General features: G+C 40.8%; 1 protein-coding gene across 1 annotated transcript in view; it reads right to left on the bottom strand.

Annotated features, from left to right (window-relative positions):
- Positions 1-4,442: 4,442 nt before the first annotated feature.
- SLC12A8 (solute carrier family 12 member 8) overlaps positions 4,443-23,144 on the bottom strand; it is a 38,531-nt gene continuing 19,829 nt past the window's right edge. The window contains exons 4-7 of the mRNA XM_040621351.1: positions 16,741-16,835; positions 16,074-16,191; positions 9,031-9,091; positions 4,443-5,426 (exon numbers count right to left, since the gene is read on the bottom strand). Of these exons, the coding sequence (XP_040477285.1) occupies positions 5,264-5,426; positions 9,031-9,091; positions 16,074-16,191; positions 16,741-16,835 (437 nt within the window). The 3' untranslated portion in view covers positions 4,443-5,263. The remainder of the gene's footprint in view (positions 5,427-9,030; positions 9,092-16,073; positions 16,192-16,740; positions 16,836-23,144) is intronic.

Consider the following 23,144-nt stretch of genomic DNA (forward strand, 5'->3'; position numbering starts at 1 on the left):
TTTCTTGCCATCTGCTTTGCCTTTTATTTGAATGTGACCTTCTCCCCAAGGAGAGTACTTTGACAAGAGTCCGGGGCTTATGCCTCCACTCACTGCCTCAAACTGACAAACTGGCATCTATTTCTGCTTATGAGCTCCCTCCAAGGAGCCCAGGCGCATCTCCCAGAAGCAGGGGTGCTGGGCAATGTGTGGTGAGTACTTCTGCACTCTCCTACCTGTGGAGAAGAGCAAACAGTACAGAATGCCCCCCACACACATACACAGACCCATGTAACCACCATATCTGATCCTCTCCTCTTGGGCTCTATACGGACACAGAGGTGATAAGACCCAGCAAGAAAGTAGGTTATTTGCACTAGAGTAAGCCCTGGTTCAGAAGAACTGGACAGTGAGTGGGTCTGTAATGTTTAAGAGAAATTCCCAACGCTCCGGGGAAGGGAAGGGAGAAGGCTGAGAGGAGAAATGGTGTAGGAATGTGCCAGAGTCTGATTAGCTGAGGGGGTGTTGGAAGCTCCCCACTTGCCCCCTCTCTAGTACGGAAGGGTAGGAACAGCAAGATGTGTCAGGGGAGATGTAGAGCCAAAGCTGCCTGGTTCCTGGATCCTGCTCACCTAATCCTTACAAGGGTTTTCTGATAAAGCCCCATAAAATGTTGAAGACGGAATTTTATTATCATACCTCAGCTTCCATTCTCACAGCACACAGAGTGGGCTACAAGCCCCTTCAGGACCTTGCCCTTGCCTCGTAATTCTCTTGCCTCAAACTGCCTCACTCCTATGCTCTGAAACCTTGAGTTACCCCAAACGCCTTTCATCATGCTGTCCCCTCTGTTGGGAACGCCCTGCTTCTCTTCTCTTCGGCAAGTGCTTGGATGCAAGTCAGATATCTCCCCTTCCAGGGAGCCCTCTGTGACTGCTATCAGAGTCGCTTAGGGCTTCTCTGCCCCTCCACAGCCCCTGTGTCTGCCTCTGTCACTGCTCTTACTGCTGCTGGGGTCCCTTCAATTCTCCTCACTTTCCTCCTCTGCCCATGGAGAGGATGGAGCTACCACCCACGCTCTCCCCGCCACACCACTTCGGCCCCCACCCCACTGGCATCCTATATTTGCTCCTCCCTGTGGGAGCGGGAGGCCAATCTGAGTGGTCAAATGTGGGGCCACGTTTCATTGGGGAACAGGGCCCAGGTTTGAAAGGCAATGTGTGGGCACCGTATGATCTCTGCTCATCTGTCACTGGGTGATAAGACTAGCTGGTCACGGTTCCTCTTGATTCCAGCTCCTCATGCAAGGGTCTTTGGGAGAACTGAATTCTTAGATTCAGAAGTCAGACACTACGGGCCTTACTTCAACCTCTGACCTCAGCTGCCTTCCCCACTACAGCTCTTACACTCTCTGCTCACGAAACTTCTTCCATAAAGGGCCAGATGGTCAATATTTGAGGCTTTGTGGGTATTAATACATAAATTGGCACACTGTTTCCCATCCTTAAATATACTCCCTCAGTCAGAATCCTGGAGGGGAGGAAGGAAGATGGAATCCCGAACCGCAAACTTCCGCGCTGATTTATAATTGTTCGTGCGGGACATACTCTGCTGTGTAGGTCAGACGTCTTATTAGCATGACTCCCAGAGACATCTGAGAACTGACCCCTATTCTGGTTCCTAGCCCTGCACTCAGGAATGCTCTAGGATTGGCCTGTATTCACCCGAAAGTTTGAGGTTGGTGGCTGAGTTCATTTCTGTCTGAATGGCCTGTGATCATATTTTCGCATTATAAAGCTCTGAGATTGGTGAGGTGTACCTGGCTCAGGTGGGCTGGTCTTGGGCATGTACACCGTGGCTCCAGCCGTGGATGGGTCGGTGGATGGGTGGATAAATGACTAGATCAACAGGTGAGTAGGTAGGTGGATAGATGGATGGAGGAGTGATAGATCATTAGATAGATTAATCCATAGACCACACGGCCTGAAGGGAGACATTCACGGTTCTAGAAGGTCTGACATGACCCTCACTCATTCATACATTCTCATCTACAACTGTGTACTCCTTGGTAAAAATCTTTAGGCCCGAATCTTCCCCTCTGTCTATTTTAGAAAATGTCCTAGTCTCCCTGCCATATATCCTGACCGTGCTGACAGTTTTGAACATCCTTTAGCTAAGTAAACTCTGTCTGAATGATCCAGTGATATCTATGTCTCATTTTTCTGTACTCACGACTGACCTTTGTCCTTATACAAGTTGTATACAACATCTCTTATGCGCCATCTTGGATCCTCTCTGTCCCACCTGTCCCTGGGGCCAAGGCCACCTGTTCCATCTCAGCCACCACTGCAGGGACCAGTTCTGCTGGGCTCCAGCCAATTTCACGCACACAGGGTGCTACTTGCTGCAGAACTTGGTAGGTACTCACATAGTGCAAATCACGAGTGTGGACGGCGGCGAGGTGGGGAGGTGGTTTATGTCTCACAGCTAACCTTTGACTGTGGGAAACAAAAACCAGAGGATGAATTTTCATCCTTTCCTCCTTCTGGAAGAAGGTCTTGAGATACAGGTATCCCTACGGGCTCGCAGAAGGGTCCTTCGAGATGAAGCGTCCAGCTGCTCCTGATACTAAGCGGTTGTTAAGTCGATGGCCACCCTCCCTCCCTGCTTCACTCCCATTTTCGCTCGCTCCTGCTTCCCTGGGTGCACCTTCAGGAAAGCAGTTGCACCTACCCTTGTGCTTCCCGGGGATCCCAGGCTAAGATCTGATGACTGCCGTACTGGTTACTGTTACTATTTACACAGTATGATTCGGTTAAACACAAGATTTTTGGACCTAATTAGATTATTCGGTGTGTTTAGTACCTGCCTCCCATGCTAGACTGTGAGCTATTCACTCAGGTATCCCCAACACTGATTGGAATGCTGGAATTCTTTACCCCATTCTCCTTATTCTTTTCTGTAACATTAGTCATGTTGGGCAAGTTCTTATCCTGGATACTTGAATCTTCTGTGTATGGTTTTCAAACTCAGTACCATCGTTTTTCAGAGGGGTTGCTTTTTTTTAGCTTGTGCAGAATTCAAAAGAGCAAAATGCAGAATCATTAAAGGCTTCTGTGGTAGGCTGAAAAGTGGTACCCTAAACGATAGCCGCATCCCAATCCTTCAGGCTCTTGCGATGATGTATCCTGGATTGTGTGTGGACCCGAAATGCAATCACACGCATCCTTATAAGTGAGGCAGAGGCTGGCATCACACACGTAGAGGACGGGGGGGGTGATGGTGGAGCAGAGAAATTTGAAGATGTTGGCCATGAAGATGGGAGTGATGTGGCCACAGGGCAAAGACTGCCCACAGCCCCCAGAAGCTGGAGAAGGCAAGCATAGAATTCTCCCCAGCAATCAGAGCCCCCAGAGGGAGCACAGGCCCGCTAACACCTTGATTTCAGTGACGCTGACCTTGGACGTGTGGCCTCCACAAGAGTGAGGATATATTTCAGAAACTTAGAGCAGTTTCTTCTTGAAAAGGGCCCTCAGAGATCACCAACCTTGGCCTTCATGAAAACAGTCACTTTATGTTGTGACTATTTCCCACATGCCTGCTGAGTTTGCTTTAAGTTGTTCCTAACGATGTTTGGAAGCCTGATGCTTAACTCAAATGGTGCATAAGCAGTAATCGTAAACTTGACCTCATTTCCTAGGAGAGAATGAGATCCAACTGGCCCCTCATCATGACCTTCCCATCCCACTGGCTTTTAGCCTATTCTATCCAGCAGCCCAGCATTCCTCAACATGAGGCCCAACGATGGCCTGCGTGGAATCACTGAAGCGCTCATTAAAGATGTCAAGTCCAGGGCCACCTGGGGGGCTCAGTCAGTTAAGCGTCTGCCTTTGGCTCAGGTCATGATCCCAGGATCCTGGGATTGAGTCTGCTTCTCCCTCTCCCTGCCCCCTGCTCATGCTCTCTTTTTGCTCTCTCTCTTTCAAATAAATAAATAAAATCTTAAAAAAAGAAAAAAAAGTTAAGTCCAGGACTTGCCCCAAACCTACTGAATAAAAAATCTATGGATGAGGTACAGAAATCTGCACTTTTAACGAGCCTCCCAGGTGAGTCTCCGCGCACCAGCTTAAAAACGACTAGGACAGAAGAAAGGGGTCAGAACGGATCCCATGGTACTTCCCTCTGGCTCAGCGGGGAAACCACCAGCTCTGGGCCAAGTGCTCACCTTACCAGGGGAAGCGGCAGGCTTGTGATGAACGCCACCCTGAGCTCATCGAGGAATCCACATAGTCCTGTCCCCTCAGGCGTTCCTGCCGTAAAACAGCTGCAAAGGTGTCCACAGAGCTGGGGCCCACAAAAGCTTTTGAGAACATGAGTCACCATTACGTTTTTCACGGTAATTTAACTTTTTAATTAAAAAGACTTTCCCTAAACAATAATAGCTTGCAAATGCATGTGCCCTTTGATCTTGCAATTCCGCTTCTGGGAATTTATCCTATGGATAGACTTTAGGCTTGTACATATGTACAAGATTATTCACTGCAGAACTGATTATAATAGCAAAACATTGGAAACGATCCAAATGTCATCATTGTGGAACTGATGAAATAAATTATACCATTTTTCATACAATGAAAAATTATGAGGAAACTGTGTATGTATTGATATGGAAATGTCTCCAAGGGGAAAAGCAAGGTGCAGAACACATGTATAATACACTACCTTGTGTGTATAAAAAGGGAGTAATAGGAACCCACATTCCCATTTACTTGTCTATTCATAAAGAAATGCTGGAAGTATACATAAGAACAGTGGTTACCTCTGGGGCAGGGGATGAACGTATGGGGAACAAGGATGGGAGGGGGAATTTCCACAATATATATATATATATGATTATCCTCTGGGGTTTAGAACCATGTGAGTGTATTATTTATTCAAAAAATAAATAATACAATAAAATTTAAAAGAACCATTGATTGCGGCCTGCAGAACAAGCAACCTGGTCTGATTCTCCACACCTGCAGGTCTCGCTGTCCGTGTGGAGCTCTCCAGACTGGGCGCGTGTTGCGGGGGCCGGAGCCATTCCGGTGGTGACCCTGGCGAGACGGGTGCTCCAGACCAGAATGCAGATTTCCATTGTCCAGACCAGCAGGGGAGGACAGGTCTCTGGGTTCTTACTGAGGAGAACCAGCATCATGAAGGTTCTGGGGTTTGGATCCTTTGTGCCCTGGACGGCTCCAAGAGAGCAGCGTCCTCGGGCCGCCTGCTAAGGAGCACTCGGTCGTCAGTACTGAGCCATCAGCTGTTCCCGACTCACGGGGGAGGAGTGGTGGTAGCGATCCCGAGCGGCGAAGTCTGCGTTCTCCTGGGTGAGCTGAGTCATCTCCATGTCAACCCTAGCCAGGGACGGCGCCAAAATTATCTGCTCTCGGGGAGACCTCAAGCTCCTTGGGTGAGAGAAACACAGAGGCGGTCGGAACGAAAGACAAAGCGCGAAGCAGCGGAGCTGAGTGCTCCGGGTAGAGTACAGCTGCGTACGAGCGTCAGCGTGCTTATTACCTTGTCCCTCGTACTGACCATGTATTTAAATCAGATAACTGGGGAACACTATAGGTATAATAGCTCACGAGCCCAAACTATAAAAAATAAGTATCAAAATAAGGGGAGTGATATTTACTTCTCTTCAGTAGAGACATGTAAAGCTGTGCCCACCCCATAGGCGACAACCGCCAAGATAACCTCCCCAACGGTGTCACGTTGGGGCTCTATAGCTTTCCTTTGCTTTCTTGTCAAATGAAATAATGGAATGGAGAGGCTGGAAAACTGGGAAGAGTAGAAAGAGAAGTTTTCTCTTTGGTTCTTTGGAAAGAACATTGAATGAAGAATGATTTCCGGGGCTGAGGTTTACAGAGGAAGCAGCTACGAGGGGAACCGCAGAGGCTTTTGACACTAAACTGGCCTGAAGACAAAAAGCACATCCCGATGTGGATTCCATTGTCGCCTGAAGTGTCGACGTACAGTTGGAGTTAGAATAAACCAGCACAGAAAAATGTCTGGGAGACAACAGGAAAGTGCTAGAGGCGGGAGGCAGTAAGGAACAACGAACCCGGCATCGGAAGATGGATAGTCTCTGCCCAGCCCCTAAGCAGCCTCACGCCCCGGGCCAGCCCTTCACCTACCCTGCCTTATTTCCTCATCTTTCCAGGTCCCCTCAGTTCCCTCAGCCTGCGGCAGGGCCTTAAATCATACCGCAGGCTTGGATTTCCTCCTTAAAATTTTACTCAGAAAGAATCATCTACTTTGCGAGTAGTAATGTGTGATTCTTTAAAGAATATGCTTGACAATTATCTTAAAAAGGTAGCAATCTAACGTTCTAAACTTATGGAACCTCAGTAGAAAGCTCCAGTTGCCTCTGGCAAAATGTGCTGTTACAGAAGTTTAGATCACAGGACGAAGGCCGGCAGCCACCGGCTGAGAACATACCTAAAGGAGATAGATGGAGGTTTTCTGAGAAATGAGTGAACTTCTATAAAGGTTGACTCTTCGAGAAGTAAGCTTAAGAGGTGACATTCGGTCCACATAAAGTGTTTTTGCCAATGCATTATTTTTGTTAATGCTTGTTTTTTCTTTTTTTAAGGTGAAACCGTTGTATTCTTCTGAGTTCAGAGAAACACTATGCTTCATTTTTAGACGAGAACGGCCTAAGAATTCTCACCTGGGCAATTGCTAGGACTTCTGGAAAGAAAGCTCTCTCAAGGTCAGGCTTCATTTCACATAACTCTGGGAATTGTGTGTGGCAGAAGACGCAGCATAGCCCAATTGCTTTGCCCAAACAGATTCTACAACATGATTCTTCTTTGGTTTTGAAGAGCATCCGGGACTATAGTTGGGGGGAGGGGGGGTAGGGAACCAGTCCTTCAAAACTACGAAACAGCAATTTCTACTTTTAAGTGAATCACCCTTTCTTGGTCCTTTCACCCTCCTGAATAACCATCACAGGATCTCACCCAGTAACCACGTGAGGCCAGTAAGTGTGATGTTGGGACTTAGTGGAGGCCTGCGCCACCCAATTCACAAGCCCACAGAGCTATGAATAGTGTGCGCTGGGTCCTATGACAACAAAAGCACTATCCTTTTCTAAGAATAATCTCCTCCGAAGGCATTGTTTTTTCTACATAGTACTATGGTGACCTCAGAGGTGAAATTCCTGGAATTCAAAGTGCAACTTAAGGAGTAGTGACCTCCCAGGGTCATTTATAGGCTTTAAAACCAGAAATGCCTAAAAATGTTCCTATGAATCAGATAAGGCCAGATACTCTCAACCACACACCACTCGCAGCTCCAGATTCTGTAGGCGGCTTCCACAATCTACGTCCACCCAGCCTCTACTTTCCCTCAGGACCAGGGGTGGGGGGAGAGATCAAGCCTGGTGTGTTGTGACCTGAGTCACCCAACCTGGTGGCCCAGACCGGAAGAGAGGCCTAGGGGCAATCCACCCCCTCCTATAGCTGCACAAAGGACAACAGCCCCACATCCAGGCAGAGGAAAGGGGTTCTTCCCCACACACCAGCGCCTCCCAGCCCTCTCCCTGATAGTTTCCAGAGCCCCTGCTCCTTCTGGTTTAACATCCTAGGCTCTAGCACCAGGGTTTCATTTCTTCTGTCAACTTGAACAGACTGGTAGTGCTTGCAAAGAGTTGTCTTTAAAAGGATTCTTAGGAGGGAGGAATGGGGAGTTATTGTTCAGTGGGTATAGACTTTCTGTTTTGCAAGATGGAGAGTTCTGGAGATGGGTGGTGGTGATGGTTGCACAACGATGTGAATGTACTTAATGCCACTGAACTGTACACTTAGAAATGGTTAAGACGGTGGGGGGGCGCCTGGGTGGCTCAGTTAGTTAAGCGTCTGACTCTTGATTTCAGCTCAGGTCTTGATCTCAGGGTCGTGAGTTCAAGCCTGGCACTGGACGTGGAGCCTACTTTAAAAAAATGATTGGGATAGGCCGGTGATGGGTATGAAAGAGGGCACGTATTGCACGGAGCACTGGGTGTTATATGCAAATAATGAATCATGGAACACTACATCAAAAACTAAGGATATACTGTATGGTGACTAACATAACATAATAAAAAATGATTATAAAAAAAATTAAAATAAAAAAATGGTTAAGAGAATAAGGTTTATGACATGTCTATTTTACCACAATAAAGAAAAATGGAAAGAAAAAAAAAAGGATTATGAATTTACATCTGAAATCAGTAGGAAAGGCTCCCATCATCCATCAGCAATGTCAGGGCACAGAAGGTGTAAGTATCGGTAAAGGCCACCTAGATTTCTCTAGTTTCAGAAACAAACAAAATGAAACCAAATAAACACTTGGTTGGGTCCTGCCTGGATTTTCCCAGCCCACAGCCCTGGCTCCTCACTGGTACTGAAAGGGGAGGGAAGTGATTTTCCAGAGTCCTGAGGCCTTCAAAGTCGAGGAAGCAACAGTACCGGAAGGGTGGAGGAGGAAGAGGAAAGAGACGAGAGCATTCCCAAAGTCTTACCTTCTCCATGTGGCCTCCTCCTGCTTCTCCCTTTCTCTGTGTAGCTGAACATGGAGGGCCCACAGAAATCCTCTAGAATCTCTGCTGTGTTTCTGTACTTGACCTCTGCGCGTTCACCAATACAAGCACGTCAACCACCTCTGATTTGAGATGGCATAGGAGTAGCCTTGAGGCCTTAATCTTGTGTATGACTGTGTATTGATGCTGGTGTGTCTTAGACTGGGAACTCACTGACAGCAGCTCTCTTGACTCAGCACCCAGCAATCAGATTCCAGAAAAAGCCTCTATTTATGATTCCTGAGGATATGAAGGCACGACTGGAGCCAGAGGAAGCTTCTGCTGAGCTAAGACCGGGGAGGGGGCTGGGTGGCGGAAGGCAGTGAGGAGCAGAGTCTGAGTGTCCTCGAGGTTGTCAAGTGTCAGGTTCCCACCCACAGTTCAGTTAAACCTAGCCAGGGACAGGACACCCTGAGTACCTCCCACGGCCCCAGAGTAGCACGGACCTGCAGGAGGGGATCAGAAGGGACTTCATCCACCTGAGGAAGCTGAAGCTGGAGGCTGATCCTGCAGGGAAAACGGATGCGTAAGTATTAATAAAGGCTCTAGGTCCAGAAGCCCGGCTTTAATAGTGGGAATGTACACTCCCTGACACACACACAGAATTAGCACAAAAGCTTTCTTTCCTTTCTCAGTTTAACTAAACCTCATTTACCGTAAGACTCTGATACCAACCTACGAAGGACTTTGTACCCATATGTAGTTTTCAAAAATTTCTTTCAAAAATTTCTAAAATCCAAAATCCCAAGAAAGAAACTAAATACAGTGCTACAGAGGAAAAAGCAGAGGATTTGCTAACTTCAGTCTCGGGAATCTAAAAATTTTTGATCATTTTTTTTCTGTTAGATTCAAATTGATAATATGTTAAATACATGCTATAAAATCCCCTATGAGACCATTCACTCTTTAAGCATAGAAAGGACGTCTTTTTCATCTTGGAATCTTCACAGTACAATACGCACAGGATCTGGCACTTGGGATGTTTCTGTAGGTGTAAAGTGAATCACATAGCTCAATATAGAGCCACGTCAGAGCTGAAGTTTGAAGTGAGATTGTCGAGATACTGGCCAAATATCCTGAAATCGGACTCACTGATTAGTATAGGACTCATCAACATTTTTTTCTTTAAATCCATCCCTCCTTTGGTGTGGTTTTTTTTTTTTTAAATCTCACATAATAAATTATATATAACTTTAGGAAATCAAATCAAATGTAGTTTTAGAAAATGCTTCTTCAAATTTTGTATATATGTATGTATGTATGTATGTATGTATGTATGTATCTAAATGGCTGGTTGAAAACTGGGTGCTAAGATAGTATTCAATATATAATCGGGACATTAGCATTATGGGGCTTATGTTAGAATCTTGGCTAATGTCAACAGGATGTAACTGATAACACATATTCCCTCAGTTTCATTTAGGGTTCTTGTGGTTAAAGGGGGGACAAATTTTAGATTTGCATTAATATCTGCAATTGCAAGAGAAAGCTTCTAATATATTCTGATACTGTTGGAAGGAAGAAAATAAACATAAACATTTTACTGACCCTACTCATTTGTGATCTCTTACATTCTAAATTATCTAAATTCTGGGTGTAGATTGGCCTGGAATTTTATTTCATATTTTCCTGTGACTAAATTTCTGGGAAATATTTAAATTTCTTAATATCAAACTAATTTCTAAGAAATTCAGAAGCAATCCCTAACGTAACCCTTATGTTAATCAAAATATATTCTACCCCTTAAACTAGCTGATAGGAGGACCTCTCCCTAGCATGACCTTTTTTAAAGCATCATTTTTAATGTAAATGGGACTAACAATGTTTGATGTGCTTTTCTTTCAAAACTATACATCAGACTCTTCCAATTCTGAAGAACTTTTTTTTTTCTTTTCATTTTGCCTGGATTGTTATGGTTTGATTTAGTTAGAACTTGAAACTAATTGTTTTATTTTAAATTGGGGCATCATAGAATTTTGCTTTTTGAAAAGGGCTCTCAACTGTACTCTTTAAACAGCTTTATTATTAAGGAGTAACAGACACACAATCAGAGTACTGATTGTGTTTGCTTACTTTCTAGATTCTTGACACTCCAGAATTTGTGACCTTAATCCTAGAGGTGCGAGCTCATTTCTAGAGATAGCAAACAACTCCTATGTGAGCATACTTTGGGTATAAACCAACAAGTCCAGAGCCCTCATCCTCAATCACCTTATTTGTTAAACTCCCACACACCAAGCCAATACTCCCCTGCCCTAAATCACCCCAAGGCCAGGTACCAGATAGCTAGTGACCACCCTTATACCCCAGAGCCCACCGAAATTATTCAAACAATCCAACCCTAAACGTGTTCAGCTACCTACCTGCCTCGCCCATCCCTTCCCATTAAAACTCCAGTCATGGCTCTGGGCCATGCTCTCCTCTCTTCCTCTTCTGCCTCCTGACCAAGCCTCGTCCTTCCCCATTTGGCCCTGAGTGGTATGCCATGCCTCCTGTTTCTAGGGATCTGTCAGTATAAAGTTCTCCCTTTGTGACTAGCATGTCTGTGTGTGTCTATCTTACCATTTCTGCCCTGTGTTTAATCTTACTAATTAAAACAAGTTAGTACATTTTTAGAACAAACTACATGTATTTAAACTGTAAAATCTGGCAAGTGTTGACACATGTAGGTACTGTGAAGCCATCACCACAAACAAGATAATGAACACCTCCATCACCTCTAACAGCTTCCTCAAGCTGCTTCATAAGACCTCCCCCAACGCGTCCCCCACCCGCAAACCCCATCCAAAGGCAACCACAGATCCACTGTCATTATAGATTAGTTTGCATTTTTGGTAATTATATCTATCTATCTATCTATCTATCTATGCATTTCTTTCTCTCTTTTTTTTAAGATTTTCATATATATCTATGAAATAGTATACTATGTACTCTTTTTTTCTGGCTTATATATAAATTATATATAAAATATATTAATTATACATATATGAAATACAGCACCATGTACTCTTTTTGTCTGGTTTCTTCCACTTTATTTTGAGATTCATACATGTGACTGCATGTATCAGCAGTCCATTCTTTAAAACAAAGGTTCATTCTTTTTATTGCTGAGTAGTATTCCATTGTTTGGCTATATTACAATTCATTTATAGAGTCACCTGTTGGGGGACATTTGAGTTGTTTCCAGTTTGGGGCTATTTACAAATAAAGCTGCTATGAATATTCATGCGCATGCTTTTTTATGGCCATATGCTTCCATTTCTCTTGCGTAAAAAACTAGGAGTCCAGTAGCTGGTTCATATAGTAGGTATATGTTTAACTTTATTTATTTATTTATTTATTTGTCTACCGATCGATCAATTTATTTATTAAATTTTAATTCCAATATAGCTAGCATTATATTAGTTATATTAGTTTCAGGTGTACAATATAGTAATTCAGCACTTCCATACATCACCATGTGCTCATCACAAGTGCCCTCCTTCATCCCCATCACCTATTTCACCCCTCGCCCCACCCACCTCCCCTGTTTAACTTTATAATAAACTGTCACACTGTTGTACAAGGTGATCGTATCATTTACATTCCCACCAGTGGTATATAATATTTCTAGTTGCTCCATATCTTCAACAAGAGGTGACATGGTCAGTACTTTTAATTTTAGTCATATTAATGGGTGTATAGTAGTATGGGGTGATTTTAATTGCATTTCCTAATGACCACTCATGTTGAGCATCTTTTCATGCGCTTATTTGCCACCCATTTATGTTCTTTGATGAAATCTATTTAAAATCTTTGCCCATTTTTGTTGTCATTTCCTTATTATTGAATTTTGAGAGTTTTTATGTATTCTAGATACAAGTCCTTTATTAGATATGTGAATTGCTAATATTTTCCCACAGTCTATGGCTTGCCTTTGCATTTCTTTCTCTCTCTCTCTTTTTTTTTTAAGATTTTATTTCTTTATTTGACATAAAGAGAAAGCACAAGCAGGGGAAGCAGGAGAGGGAGAAGCAGGCTCCCCGCTGAGCAGGGAGCCCGATGCAGGGCTCAGTCCCAGGACCCTGGATCATGACCTGAGCCGAAAGCAGTGCTTAACCGACGGAGCCACCCAGGCATCCTGACCTTTGCATTTCTTTACCAGTATGTTTGGAATATCAGTATTCTTAATTTTGATGAAGTCCAATTTATCAACTCTCTTCCTGCATTGAGTGTTGTATCTAAGAAATCTGCCTCATTCAGTTAGTTTCCTATATTTTATTGTAGAAATTTTATAATTTTAGGTTTTATGGTTAGTTCTATGATCCATTTTATTTTTATATTGTATGATGTATGCAACTGAAGCTAATTTTTTGAATATGGATTTCCAATTGTTCTAGCATCATATGCTGAAAAGACTTTTCTTCCACTGAATTGCCTTTGTACCGCTTTTGATAATCAACTGACCGTACATGTGGGGGCTACTTTCTAGACTCTCTATTTTTGCCACTGATTTGTCTATCTTGATGCCAATACCATGCTATCTCAATTGTTCTACCTTACAATCAGTCTCAAAATCAGGTAATGCAAGTTCAACTCTGTCCTTTTACAAAGCTGGTTGGACTACTATAGGTTTTTTGCTTTTCCATGTAAGTATTTTGTTGGGGTCTGCTTGCCAGTTGCTCCGCAAAAGGCAGCTGAGATTTTGACTGGGATTGTGTCGAATCTATAGAACAATTTGGGGAGAACTGACATTAAGAATATTGAATCTTCCAATTCAAAAACACAGTAGATCTCTTATTTATTTATTTAATTTCCTCTTCAATTTCTTTAATTTCTTCTCAGAAATGTTTGTAGTTTTCCTCTTGTAGTTTGTGAATATTACACTTAAACTAACCTCAAATTCTGGGGTACATCCATTTTGTTATGATGTATTATCTTATTTATACATTTTTATATTCAACTTGTTAAAATTTTGTTATGATTTTTCGCATCTACATTCGTGAGGGATATTGGTGTAGAGTTTTCCAAAGAGTTTCTATAGAATGAATATTCTTTCTTCCTTTAATATTTGGCAGTTTGCATTAGTGAAGCCATCTGGGCCTAGAGTTTTCTCTGTGGGCAGATATTTAATGACAAGGTATTTAGATTACCTAAATAGCCCTATATTCTAGAGTGAGCTTTGGTATTTCCACCTTTCAAGGAATTTGTCCAGTTTAACTCAGTTGCCAAATTTATTGGCATATAGTTGTTTATAATATTTCTTTGTTTCACTTTTAATATCTGTAGATGCTAGTAATACCATCTCCCTCACTCCTGGTATTGGTAGTTTTGTGCTTTCTCTCCTTTTATACTGATCAGTCTAGCTGGAGTTTTGTCAATTTCATTGATCTAGCATAACCAGATTTTTGTCTCATTGCATTCTCTCTATATAAAATTTTTATTTCTACTTTGATCTTTATTTTTTTCCTTTTTTCTTCTTATTTGGGTTTAATCTGATCTTCTTTCTCTAGTTTCTTAAGTTGGAAGCTGGGGTCATTGAATTCACAACTTTCTTCTTTTCCTTTTTTTTTTAATTTTAGGTAGTTAACATACAGGGCAATGTTGGTTTCTGGTCTTCTTTTCTTTTTTGTTTTGTTTTGTTTTAATTTTTATTTTTTTATATTAGTCACCATACAGTACATCTCCAGTTTTTGATGCAATGTTCCATGATTCATTATTTGCGTATAACACTCAGTGCTCCATGCAATATGTGCCCTCCTTAATACCCATTACCGGCCTATCCCAATCCCCCACCCCACCCCCCTCTGAAGCCCTCAGTTTGTCTCCTACTTTTTTTTTTTTTAATATTTTTTTATTATATTATGTTAGTCACCATACAGTACATCCCTGGTTTTTGATGTAAAGTTCGATGATTCATTAGTTGCGTATAACACCCAGCGCACCATGCAATACGTGCCCTCCCTGGTCTTCTTTTCTAATATACCCATTCGATGCTATAAATTTCCTTCTAACTACTGAATTAGCTTCATCCCATAATTTTGAAATGTTACATTTTCATTTTTGCTCAGTTCAAAATACTTTGTCGTTCCACTTTTTATGTCTTCTTTGGGTCATCAGTTATTTAGTTTCTTTATTTAGTGTTCTTAGTCATCTAGTGTTATTTAGTGTTCTTTCGTTTCTAAATATTTTGATAACTGGAATATCATTCTATTACTTATTTCTAATTTACCTCCCCCTTAGTCAAGGAACATACTTTGTTCTTGAATTTGCTTGAATGCTTTTAAATTTATTTAACCTTTTAAAAAACTTTTTAAAATTTATTAAACTTTTTAAAACTTTATTAAACGTTTTTTAATCCTAGACTATGGTCTATCCTGGTAAATGTTTCATGTATACTTGAAAAGAATGTATATTCTGTTGTTGTTAGGTGGAATGTTCTATAAATATCAGTTTGGTCAGGTGTGTTGACAATGTTCATAAAGTCTTCTAAAGCCTTACTGATTTTATGCCTACTTACTTCAGCAATTATTGAGAGAGAGGTATTGGAATCTCTGACTGTCAATATGAACTTTTCTATTTCTTTTTGCAGTTCCGTCAGGTTTCGCATCATGTTATTAAAGCTCTGTTTCTAAGTGCATAAATGTTAAGGTTTGTTTTGTCCTCTTGATGAATTTTTCCCTTTATTTTTCTGAAATGACCCTCTTTATCTCTGGTAATATTCTGTTCTCTGAAATCTATTTTGTCTGGTTATTAATATAATCACTTCAGTTTTGTTTTGATTCATGTTATTATGATATTATCTTTTCCCTCCCTTTTGCTCTTAATATATTTGTGCCTTTATATTTAAAGTAAATTTCTTGTGGGCAGCATATAGTTTGATCATGCTTTTTTATTCAATCTGACAATCTCAGTGTTTAGACCATTTAGTTGGAAATGTTTAGACCATTTATATTTAGTGTGCTTATTGATATAGTTAGGTTTATATAAACCACCTTGCTATTTGTTTTTTGTTTGTCTCATATGTCCTTTATTATCATTTTCTTTTTGCCTGCTCTATTTTGATTTGAGTATTTTTTAAATTCAATTTTATCTTCTTTACTGGCTTATTAGCTATACTTCTTTGTTGTATTATTTTAGTGGTTGCTTTAGGGTTTGTAGTTTACCTTTTTAACTTATCATGGTCTACCTTTAAGTGATATTACAGTATTTCACATTAGTATCAGAAACCTAAAACAGTATATTTCCATTTCTTTCCTCCTGGGCCTTGCGCTATTGTTGTTATCAATTTTACTGCCATATGTCGTATGGCAACCAACAAGTTGTTATTATTTTTTATTTGTTACCATTTGTGTGCATGTTTTATTTTTCCTCCTAGACTATAAGCTACTTGAAAATGGGATTTGTAGCTGAGTCACTGTTGGTACTTAATAGGTGCTCAAAATACATTTTTTCAATGAATGCTAAAAGAGAGGAAGGAAGATGGTGGCACAAAGGCTCTGCTGCTTACCAAGGTGAAGCCCTGGACTGGCCCGACCAATGTAGAAATACACAATGGCAGCAACACCCATGTTAATGAGGGTGTAGACCCACTGGATCACAAACATGATAAGAAGAGACCCAAAAGCCTGTGGAAACAGAGTAGGAAGGGCAAGTCATCTAATGGTTTATCACATGGTAAGCAAGCCACAAGGCCAGGGCCATAAGAAACAGTAGTCCCTCTCATCAACCTCTGATCACTATAAATTCTAAATAAAGTTCACATATAATTCAAAACCTCACTTAAGCAGATATTTGAGAAAGACACCCACCCAAAAGTACCCTGTAATCAAAACTATCAATAAATAGATATTCTACCCTAGCTTCTTGCCCTACTTCTCCCTAGAAGAAACAAATTAGAGTGAAATTATGCTAATTTGCTATAGCTAGAAATTTAGTGACCCAGAGGTTATCACAGATGATTAAGTATTTTTAATGTAAACCACTGATTAAAATAAGTGGTTCATTAAATATAATCTTGCCATTTGTAGTCTCAACTAAATTCTATGTAACACCTTTAAATCACATAGCTCCTATTAAGACCCTCCTTTCTCCTCTCCTCTATGCAGCCCCCGAGGTAGATATCTCTACCTGAATTCTTTCTCAAAGACAATTGAGATAAAAATGAAGTTACTCACCCCTAACAGGGAGACCCAGGGGTTGCACATGTGGGTGTAGAAAGAAGTTGGTCTCTGGATATCTTGTTCTTGGAGTGTAGACTTTAGGAAGAAATCTAAAAAATAAATGAGCCAAATCCTTGGTTACCAATTTGTTACCAAATTCTTTTCTATTATGAGCAAATACCTATGAATTCCTCTTCTCCAAATTTGTAACTCAGCCTAAAAAACAATTCCCATTCACCTCAACCATTAACTCCCTTGACCACACTTAAGGCTTGCTTTACTAGTAACTTTACACCTCCTTAAATCATGATCTCAATCTATCTACTTCTGCCTATCACCTCTTTTTTTTTCTTATTTACTCCGCTGTCTCTCACCCCAACTATTCATAGCCTACAAAGGAATCTTCAGTCAATTTTCCCTAGCATGTTTTTGCTTTCTATCACCTACCTCCTCTTTTCACTACCCTCTTACCTACCTAAGATTCTATGGTCCAAGACTAACAGCATTCCCTTCTTGTCTCACCTGCTTCTATACTTCAGCATTCCTCAGCAGTCTTATACCTAGTCAACTCATTCTCCTACTCTCTGATGTAACAAATTTACAGCTTCTCCTCTCAAATGGAGCTTTTATATTCTCTCATCACCAAATCTACAAATCTACTTGGATCTGTACCCTCTCTTCTGCCTTTCCTCCTTTCACAGTGGATGAACAGTCCCAGCTCTTACATAAGGCACATTCCTCCACTTGTGCCCTGTTCAAGGGCTTTGCTTTTGCATCATCAATTTCTCCACCCTTTATTGAATCATCACCATCAAATACAAATACACTGTAATTTCTCCCACCTAAACAAATATTTCCCAGTCCACTCTTTAGTTACTGCCCTATTTCTTTATCTTCCTTATAGCAAAACTCAAAAGAATTGCCTATACAGTCTCTAGCTCCCATATTTCCTCAGCCCACTCTTAAGATTGTATATAACATTCCACTAAAACTACTCTTCCTAAGGTTGTCATGACTTGAAACTTTTTAAATCCAATGGTCAACTCACAGTCCTCATTCTACTGGACCTTTCAGACAGCATCTGACACATGTGATCTCTTTCTTTTTATTGAAACACTTTCTTCTCTTGGTTTCTAGGATGCACTACTCCCCTGGTTTTCCTCCTGTCTCACTGGCCACTCCTTCTCAGTCTCCTTTGCTGGCTTACCACCCCCTTCTAACTCCCAAATACTGGAGTATTCCAGCATTTATTTAGTCCCTGGCACTCTTCTTATTTCCAAATATACTCACTCCTAGGAGATTTCATCTAGTCCCAATGGCTTTAAATACTATCCACATGCTAATGTTCCAAGTTTACATCATCACCAACCTCTACCTTGAACTGAAGTTTTGAATATCTCGTTGTCTTCTTAATATCTCCCCTTACCTGGCTAACAAGCACCTCAAACTTTAACATGGCTAAAGCAGAAATCTATTCTCCTCAAGTCTTCTTCATCTGAATAAGCAATACCACCATTCACTCAACTATCGAAGATTTATCCTTAACCCCTCTTTTCCTCACACATACATCTATTCCATCAGTAATTTCTGTTGATTCTACAATCAAAATATATCCACAATATGATCACTCCTTACCACCTCCATCGCTTCCATGCTAGTCCAGGCCACTTTCATCTGATTTACTATAGTGTGTTCCTATAGTAGACACCACAGTCATAGTACATTTCCCAAAATCTTTTGCAGTGAGGTGTGGTCATGTGACTAAGTTCTCACCAGTAGAATATGAACAAAAGTGGTGAGTACCACTTCTGCACCAAAGGCTTTGAGAGAACAGGCATGCCTCTTCTCTGTGCCTGAAATCTGACCATGGTAACTGAGTCTTGACTTTATATGACAAGGTACTAAGGGATAATAAAGTCAAAAGAATGGAAGGAGCTTGAGTCCCAGAATCAATGCACGGAGGAGAGCCTTCCTAGACTATTAGTGCACGTAAGAAATAAATTTCCATTGTGTTTGAGCCACTACATTTATTATTATTATAGCAGTTTAATCTGCCTTAATATATCTCCAACAGGCTTTGGCTCCTTCTCTTACATCTCTCTATACAATACATTCCTCACAAAGCCAGTGATTTTTTTTTAAGTGATCTTCTTGAAGCCTGAACCTGATCATATCACAACCCTGGCCGGCATGGCCCTAAAGTGCACCGACCCCCACTTTCCTCATGTACTCATCTCCTACCTCTCTCCCCTAGCCCACTCCTCTCAAGTTACTGCTGGACTTCTGCTATTCTTGGAACTTGCCCATCCTATTCTCACCTGTACCTTTATACATACCATTTCTTCCACCTGGAACTCTTCCTCCACATCTCTACATGGCTCACTATTTTATACAATTAGATTCTCCATTAAAATACCCTCTTCTCAGAGATCTCTTTTTTGATAAACCTATCTGAAACAGTACCCTTTCTCCCCATGTGGTCTCTCTCTATCCTGTTACCCTGCTTTATTCTTCATCATAGTAGTTATCATTTACTGACATTACAGTATATCTTTGTTTGCTTGTTTAGTATGTGTCTTCCCCTACTAGAATGCAAGCTCAAGGACAGCAGAGACCTTCTATGTCTATCCAGAATGTTCCCCCACACCTGGAACAGTGTTTGAAATGTAGTAAATGTTCTATACATGTGGTTAAATGAATAAAGAAACAATCCCAGCCCCCAAAGTAGTCTCTATCCTTTCAACATCTGTCTGCCTTCGTCATGCGCTTCCAACTACTATACTTCTCTTTTGTACCTCCACACCGTGAGAGCAATGACTCTCTTTTACATCTCTAAATGCCAAATCTTGGTGTTTAGAAGTTTGTGGATAGGAAGTGCTCAATAAATGTCTCCTCATTAATAGTGGATTAAAATAAACGGCCAAAGTTTATGATTGATTTGAATTAAGGGCTTTATTACTTTTTTTAAAAAGTAGGAATACTCTTGATCGCCATTAATTAAATTGTACAATTTTAACATGCCCGAGGCTTGATTGATTTTTTTGATCGCAGGCTTAGTGAAATACAGTTGCCCCCTTGGTTATTAAGAAGGAACAGTATTGGTTAAGGACTTCGATTTTTGCCTCTCTGAGATCTGTGAAATGTTAAGCTCACCTTTTCACAGTTAATCTCAATCTCACACAACCTCAATTACACTGTACCTAAGGAAACTGTATGTGTGTGTATGTTTTCTGAGGAACCTAGGGGGGAAACAGAAGGAAAGGGTGTGCCCTCCAGGCAAGCACAATGCAGTTTTATACATCAGCAATGTGAGGGAGAATTCATGCAAGGATGCTCAAATACTTTGAATAGGCACAACAAAGCCGGCAATTATTCAGAATTCTGAACAACTATGGTTTCAAAACTCTTCAAAAATGACTAAAAGAATCTTTTTCTCTTAATAAAAAATCATTAAAAAAAATAAATAAAATAAAATAGAAAAAAAAAATAAAGGCATTACTAATCCCAAAAGAAAAAAAAAAAGAATCTTTTTCTCTTGTCAAGGATTTTGCTGAAAAGAAACAAGTCTTACAGACTAGCGTGGAAGGGGACAGTTTCTGGTGTTAAAAATTCTAGAATAATAACCAAGAAAGCGACTTGACTTTATCATACCTTAGTTGCAAAACAAACAGGTACATAAAACCATGCATCAGGCATGTTAAAAATATCAAATATAATAAGCATAATTATGTCAATTTTTAAAATAACAAATTAAGTAAATTTATAGAAGTTACTTAAAATAAATACTAAAATGTCTCTGAAAATATACTCCATATCTTTATCAGAATAAATAAACACATACTTCCAGTTAACAAATATAAACTAAGAATGTGCATTGCTATAGTCCACAAAGGATCATGTTTCAAGTCCACGTGGTATTTTATTATGTTGATAACACAATTCTTTTAACCACTTTCCAAATGTTGCACATTTATTTCGAATTTTTTATCAACACAAACAATCTAGCTATGACAATCTTGAACACATTTTATGGTTTGTTGTTTGGTTTTGAGTTGTTTCTTTGATACACAATTCCTCCAAATAGATTTACAGAGTCAGGGCAATGAAATAGTTTTATATTTCTTATTACATTGTGAAAGATCATTCTCCAGAGAGAATGAACCAGAGATGTTTTGTCAACTATACAGCAATAATAAAAATTAAAAAGAAAAAAGAAAAGAAGAATGAACCAGAGGGACTGTCAGCTATGGCAATGTGAAGAAGTCAGTGAGTCCTCTCCACAAGAAGTAAGTGTACAACTAGACAAAATAATAATAAGCAATCACTCAGGGCTCTAGAATTTACCAAACAGAGACAAATAATTAAGAAGTATTTATTTTTCAAAAACTGCTGGAACTGAAGGTGAGGACAGTGAGAGCCTATGGCCTGGCCTCCATCCCCATCCCAGTTCTTACCAGCATGCAGCCAGTCAGAAACTGGCAGTTTTGCTGCCAGAGGGGGCAACCTTGTGAGTTGTGCCTTTATAAGCTAAATGTGGTGAGTATAGTAGAAAATTTAGAGGGAAAAGTCCTCAGCTTTGCTAGCCTGAGGTTGTGGACCCAGCTAGGGTAAGCAGTGGAGCAACTAGAAATTTAATGGAAAGATCTAGAATGAAAGAGCCACAGAAGGACTGTAGAAGGATTATATCTCCGCATATTTTCCTGACTGACTGGAAAACTATGCTCCTGCCTGAGGAGACCAAAGAGAGACTGGCAAAAAGTAAAAGCCAGTCTGCTGGCTTCCCAACCTACACACAGATCCACTGGCAGAGGGTGGAGCCTTATGGGCCACACAGACTCAAGGGCAACCCCCAGGAAGCCAGGCTAAAAATTAAATATAAGAATAAAAAAACTGGGTAAGGACATCAGAATCCATGCACCACAGAGGAGAGAGATTCCATAGTTCAAATCCAGGAAATTTACTAAAACAAACAAAAACTTGGAAACATATATCAGAATCAGGAGTTGCCACACTATATTATCTATATTGTCCAGTATTCAACCAAAAATTACAAGACATGCAAAGAAACAGAAAACTGACCCTGCTCTGGAGAAAAAGCAATCAAAAGAAACTGAGTGGGCATGCATGTTGGGTTTAGCAGACAAAGACTCCAAGCAGCTAGTATAATAAATATGTCAAAGAATTAAATAAAAATACAACGTCAGGGGCTCCTGGGTGGCTCAGTTGGTTAAGTGTCTGACTTCAGCTCAGGTTCAATCTTAGGGTCCTGGGATCAAACCCTGTGTTGGGCTCCCCACTCAGTGTGGAGTCTGCCTGTCCTTCTGCCCCTCCCCCCACTCACACACTCTCTCCCTTTCTCTCTCTCCTTCTCAAATAAACAAATAAAATTTTAAGGAAAATATGATGGCAATGACTTTCAAAATAGGGGATATCAACAGAGACATGTAAACATTAAAAAAAAAAAAATGAGGGGCACCTGAGTAGTTCAGTCGGTTGAGCACTGGATTCTTAATTTTGGCTCAGGTCTTGAGATCCAGCCCCGAGTCAGGCTCCATGCTCAGTGTGGAGTCTGCTAGTTCTTTTCCCTCCCTTTCTGCCCCTCCCCCCAACTCTCATGCACACACGCACGCTCTCTCTCTCTTGAATAAATAAATAAATCTAAAAAAAAAAGCACATGAAAATAAGTTCTACAGTTAGAATGTCCAACAGCAGATTTGAGATGGCAGAAGAAAGTATCATTGAACGTGAAGATAGATCAGTAGAAATTGTCCAAACTGAAGAGCAGAGAGGAAAAGGTGGAAGAAAAAGGAATAGAGCCTCAGAGACCTGGGTGACAATGTAAAGTATACCAATTAATGTGTAATTGGAATCCCATAGAGAAGAGAAGTGCAGAAAAAAATATTTGCAGGCATAATGGCTCCCAAATTTGATGAAAAACTTTAATCAGCAGATCCAGATGGAATGAATCCACTGGAATTGCTTCCAGCAATGTGTTCATTTACCTGATTACCACAGACCTACTGTTTTTTACTTAAATTTTTGATAGCTTAATAGATGTGCAATGGCATTTTAAAGGTGGTTTAATTTGTGTTCTTCGAATTAATATGATGGCCTAGTTTATAGCAGATACCATCAGCAAGCAGAATACACTTTGTATAGTGGTTAAGAGCACAGGATCTAAAGTGAAAAGGACCTGTTTTCAAATTCTGGCTGTCTCATATCCTGAGCAAACGTTTAACTTCTCTAAGCCTCTATAAAAAGATAATAACAAGGCCTAACTCTGAGCTTAGATGAAATCATCTGTTGAGTGCTTATCTCAGTGTCAAGAACATGGGACATGCTCAAAAAATACTGGCTATTTTTAACTACCAAGAATATTTTACACTTAACAATACAAGTTTGTTGAATGAACAATGAAT

The sequence above is a fragment of the Ursus maritimus genome, unplaced genomic scaffold (assembly GCF_017311325.1).
Source record: "Ursus maritimus isolate PB19 unplaced genomic scaffold, ASM1731132v1 scaffold_4, whole genome shotgun sequence".
NCBI classification, from domain to species: Eukaryota; Metazoa; Chordata; class Mammalia; order Carnivora; family Ursidae; genus Ursus; species Ursus maritimus.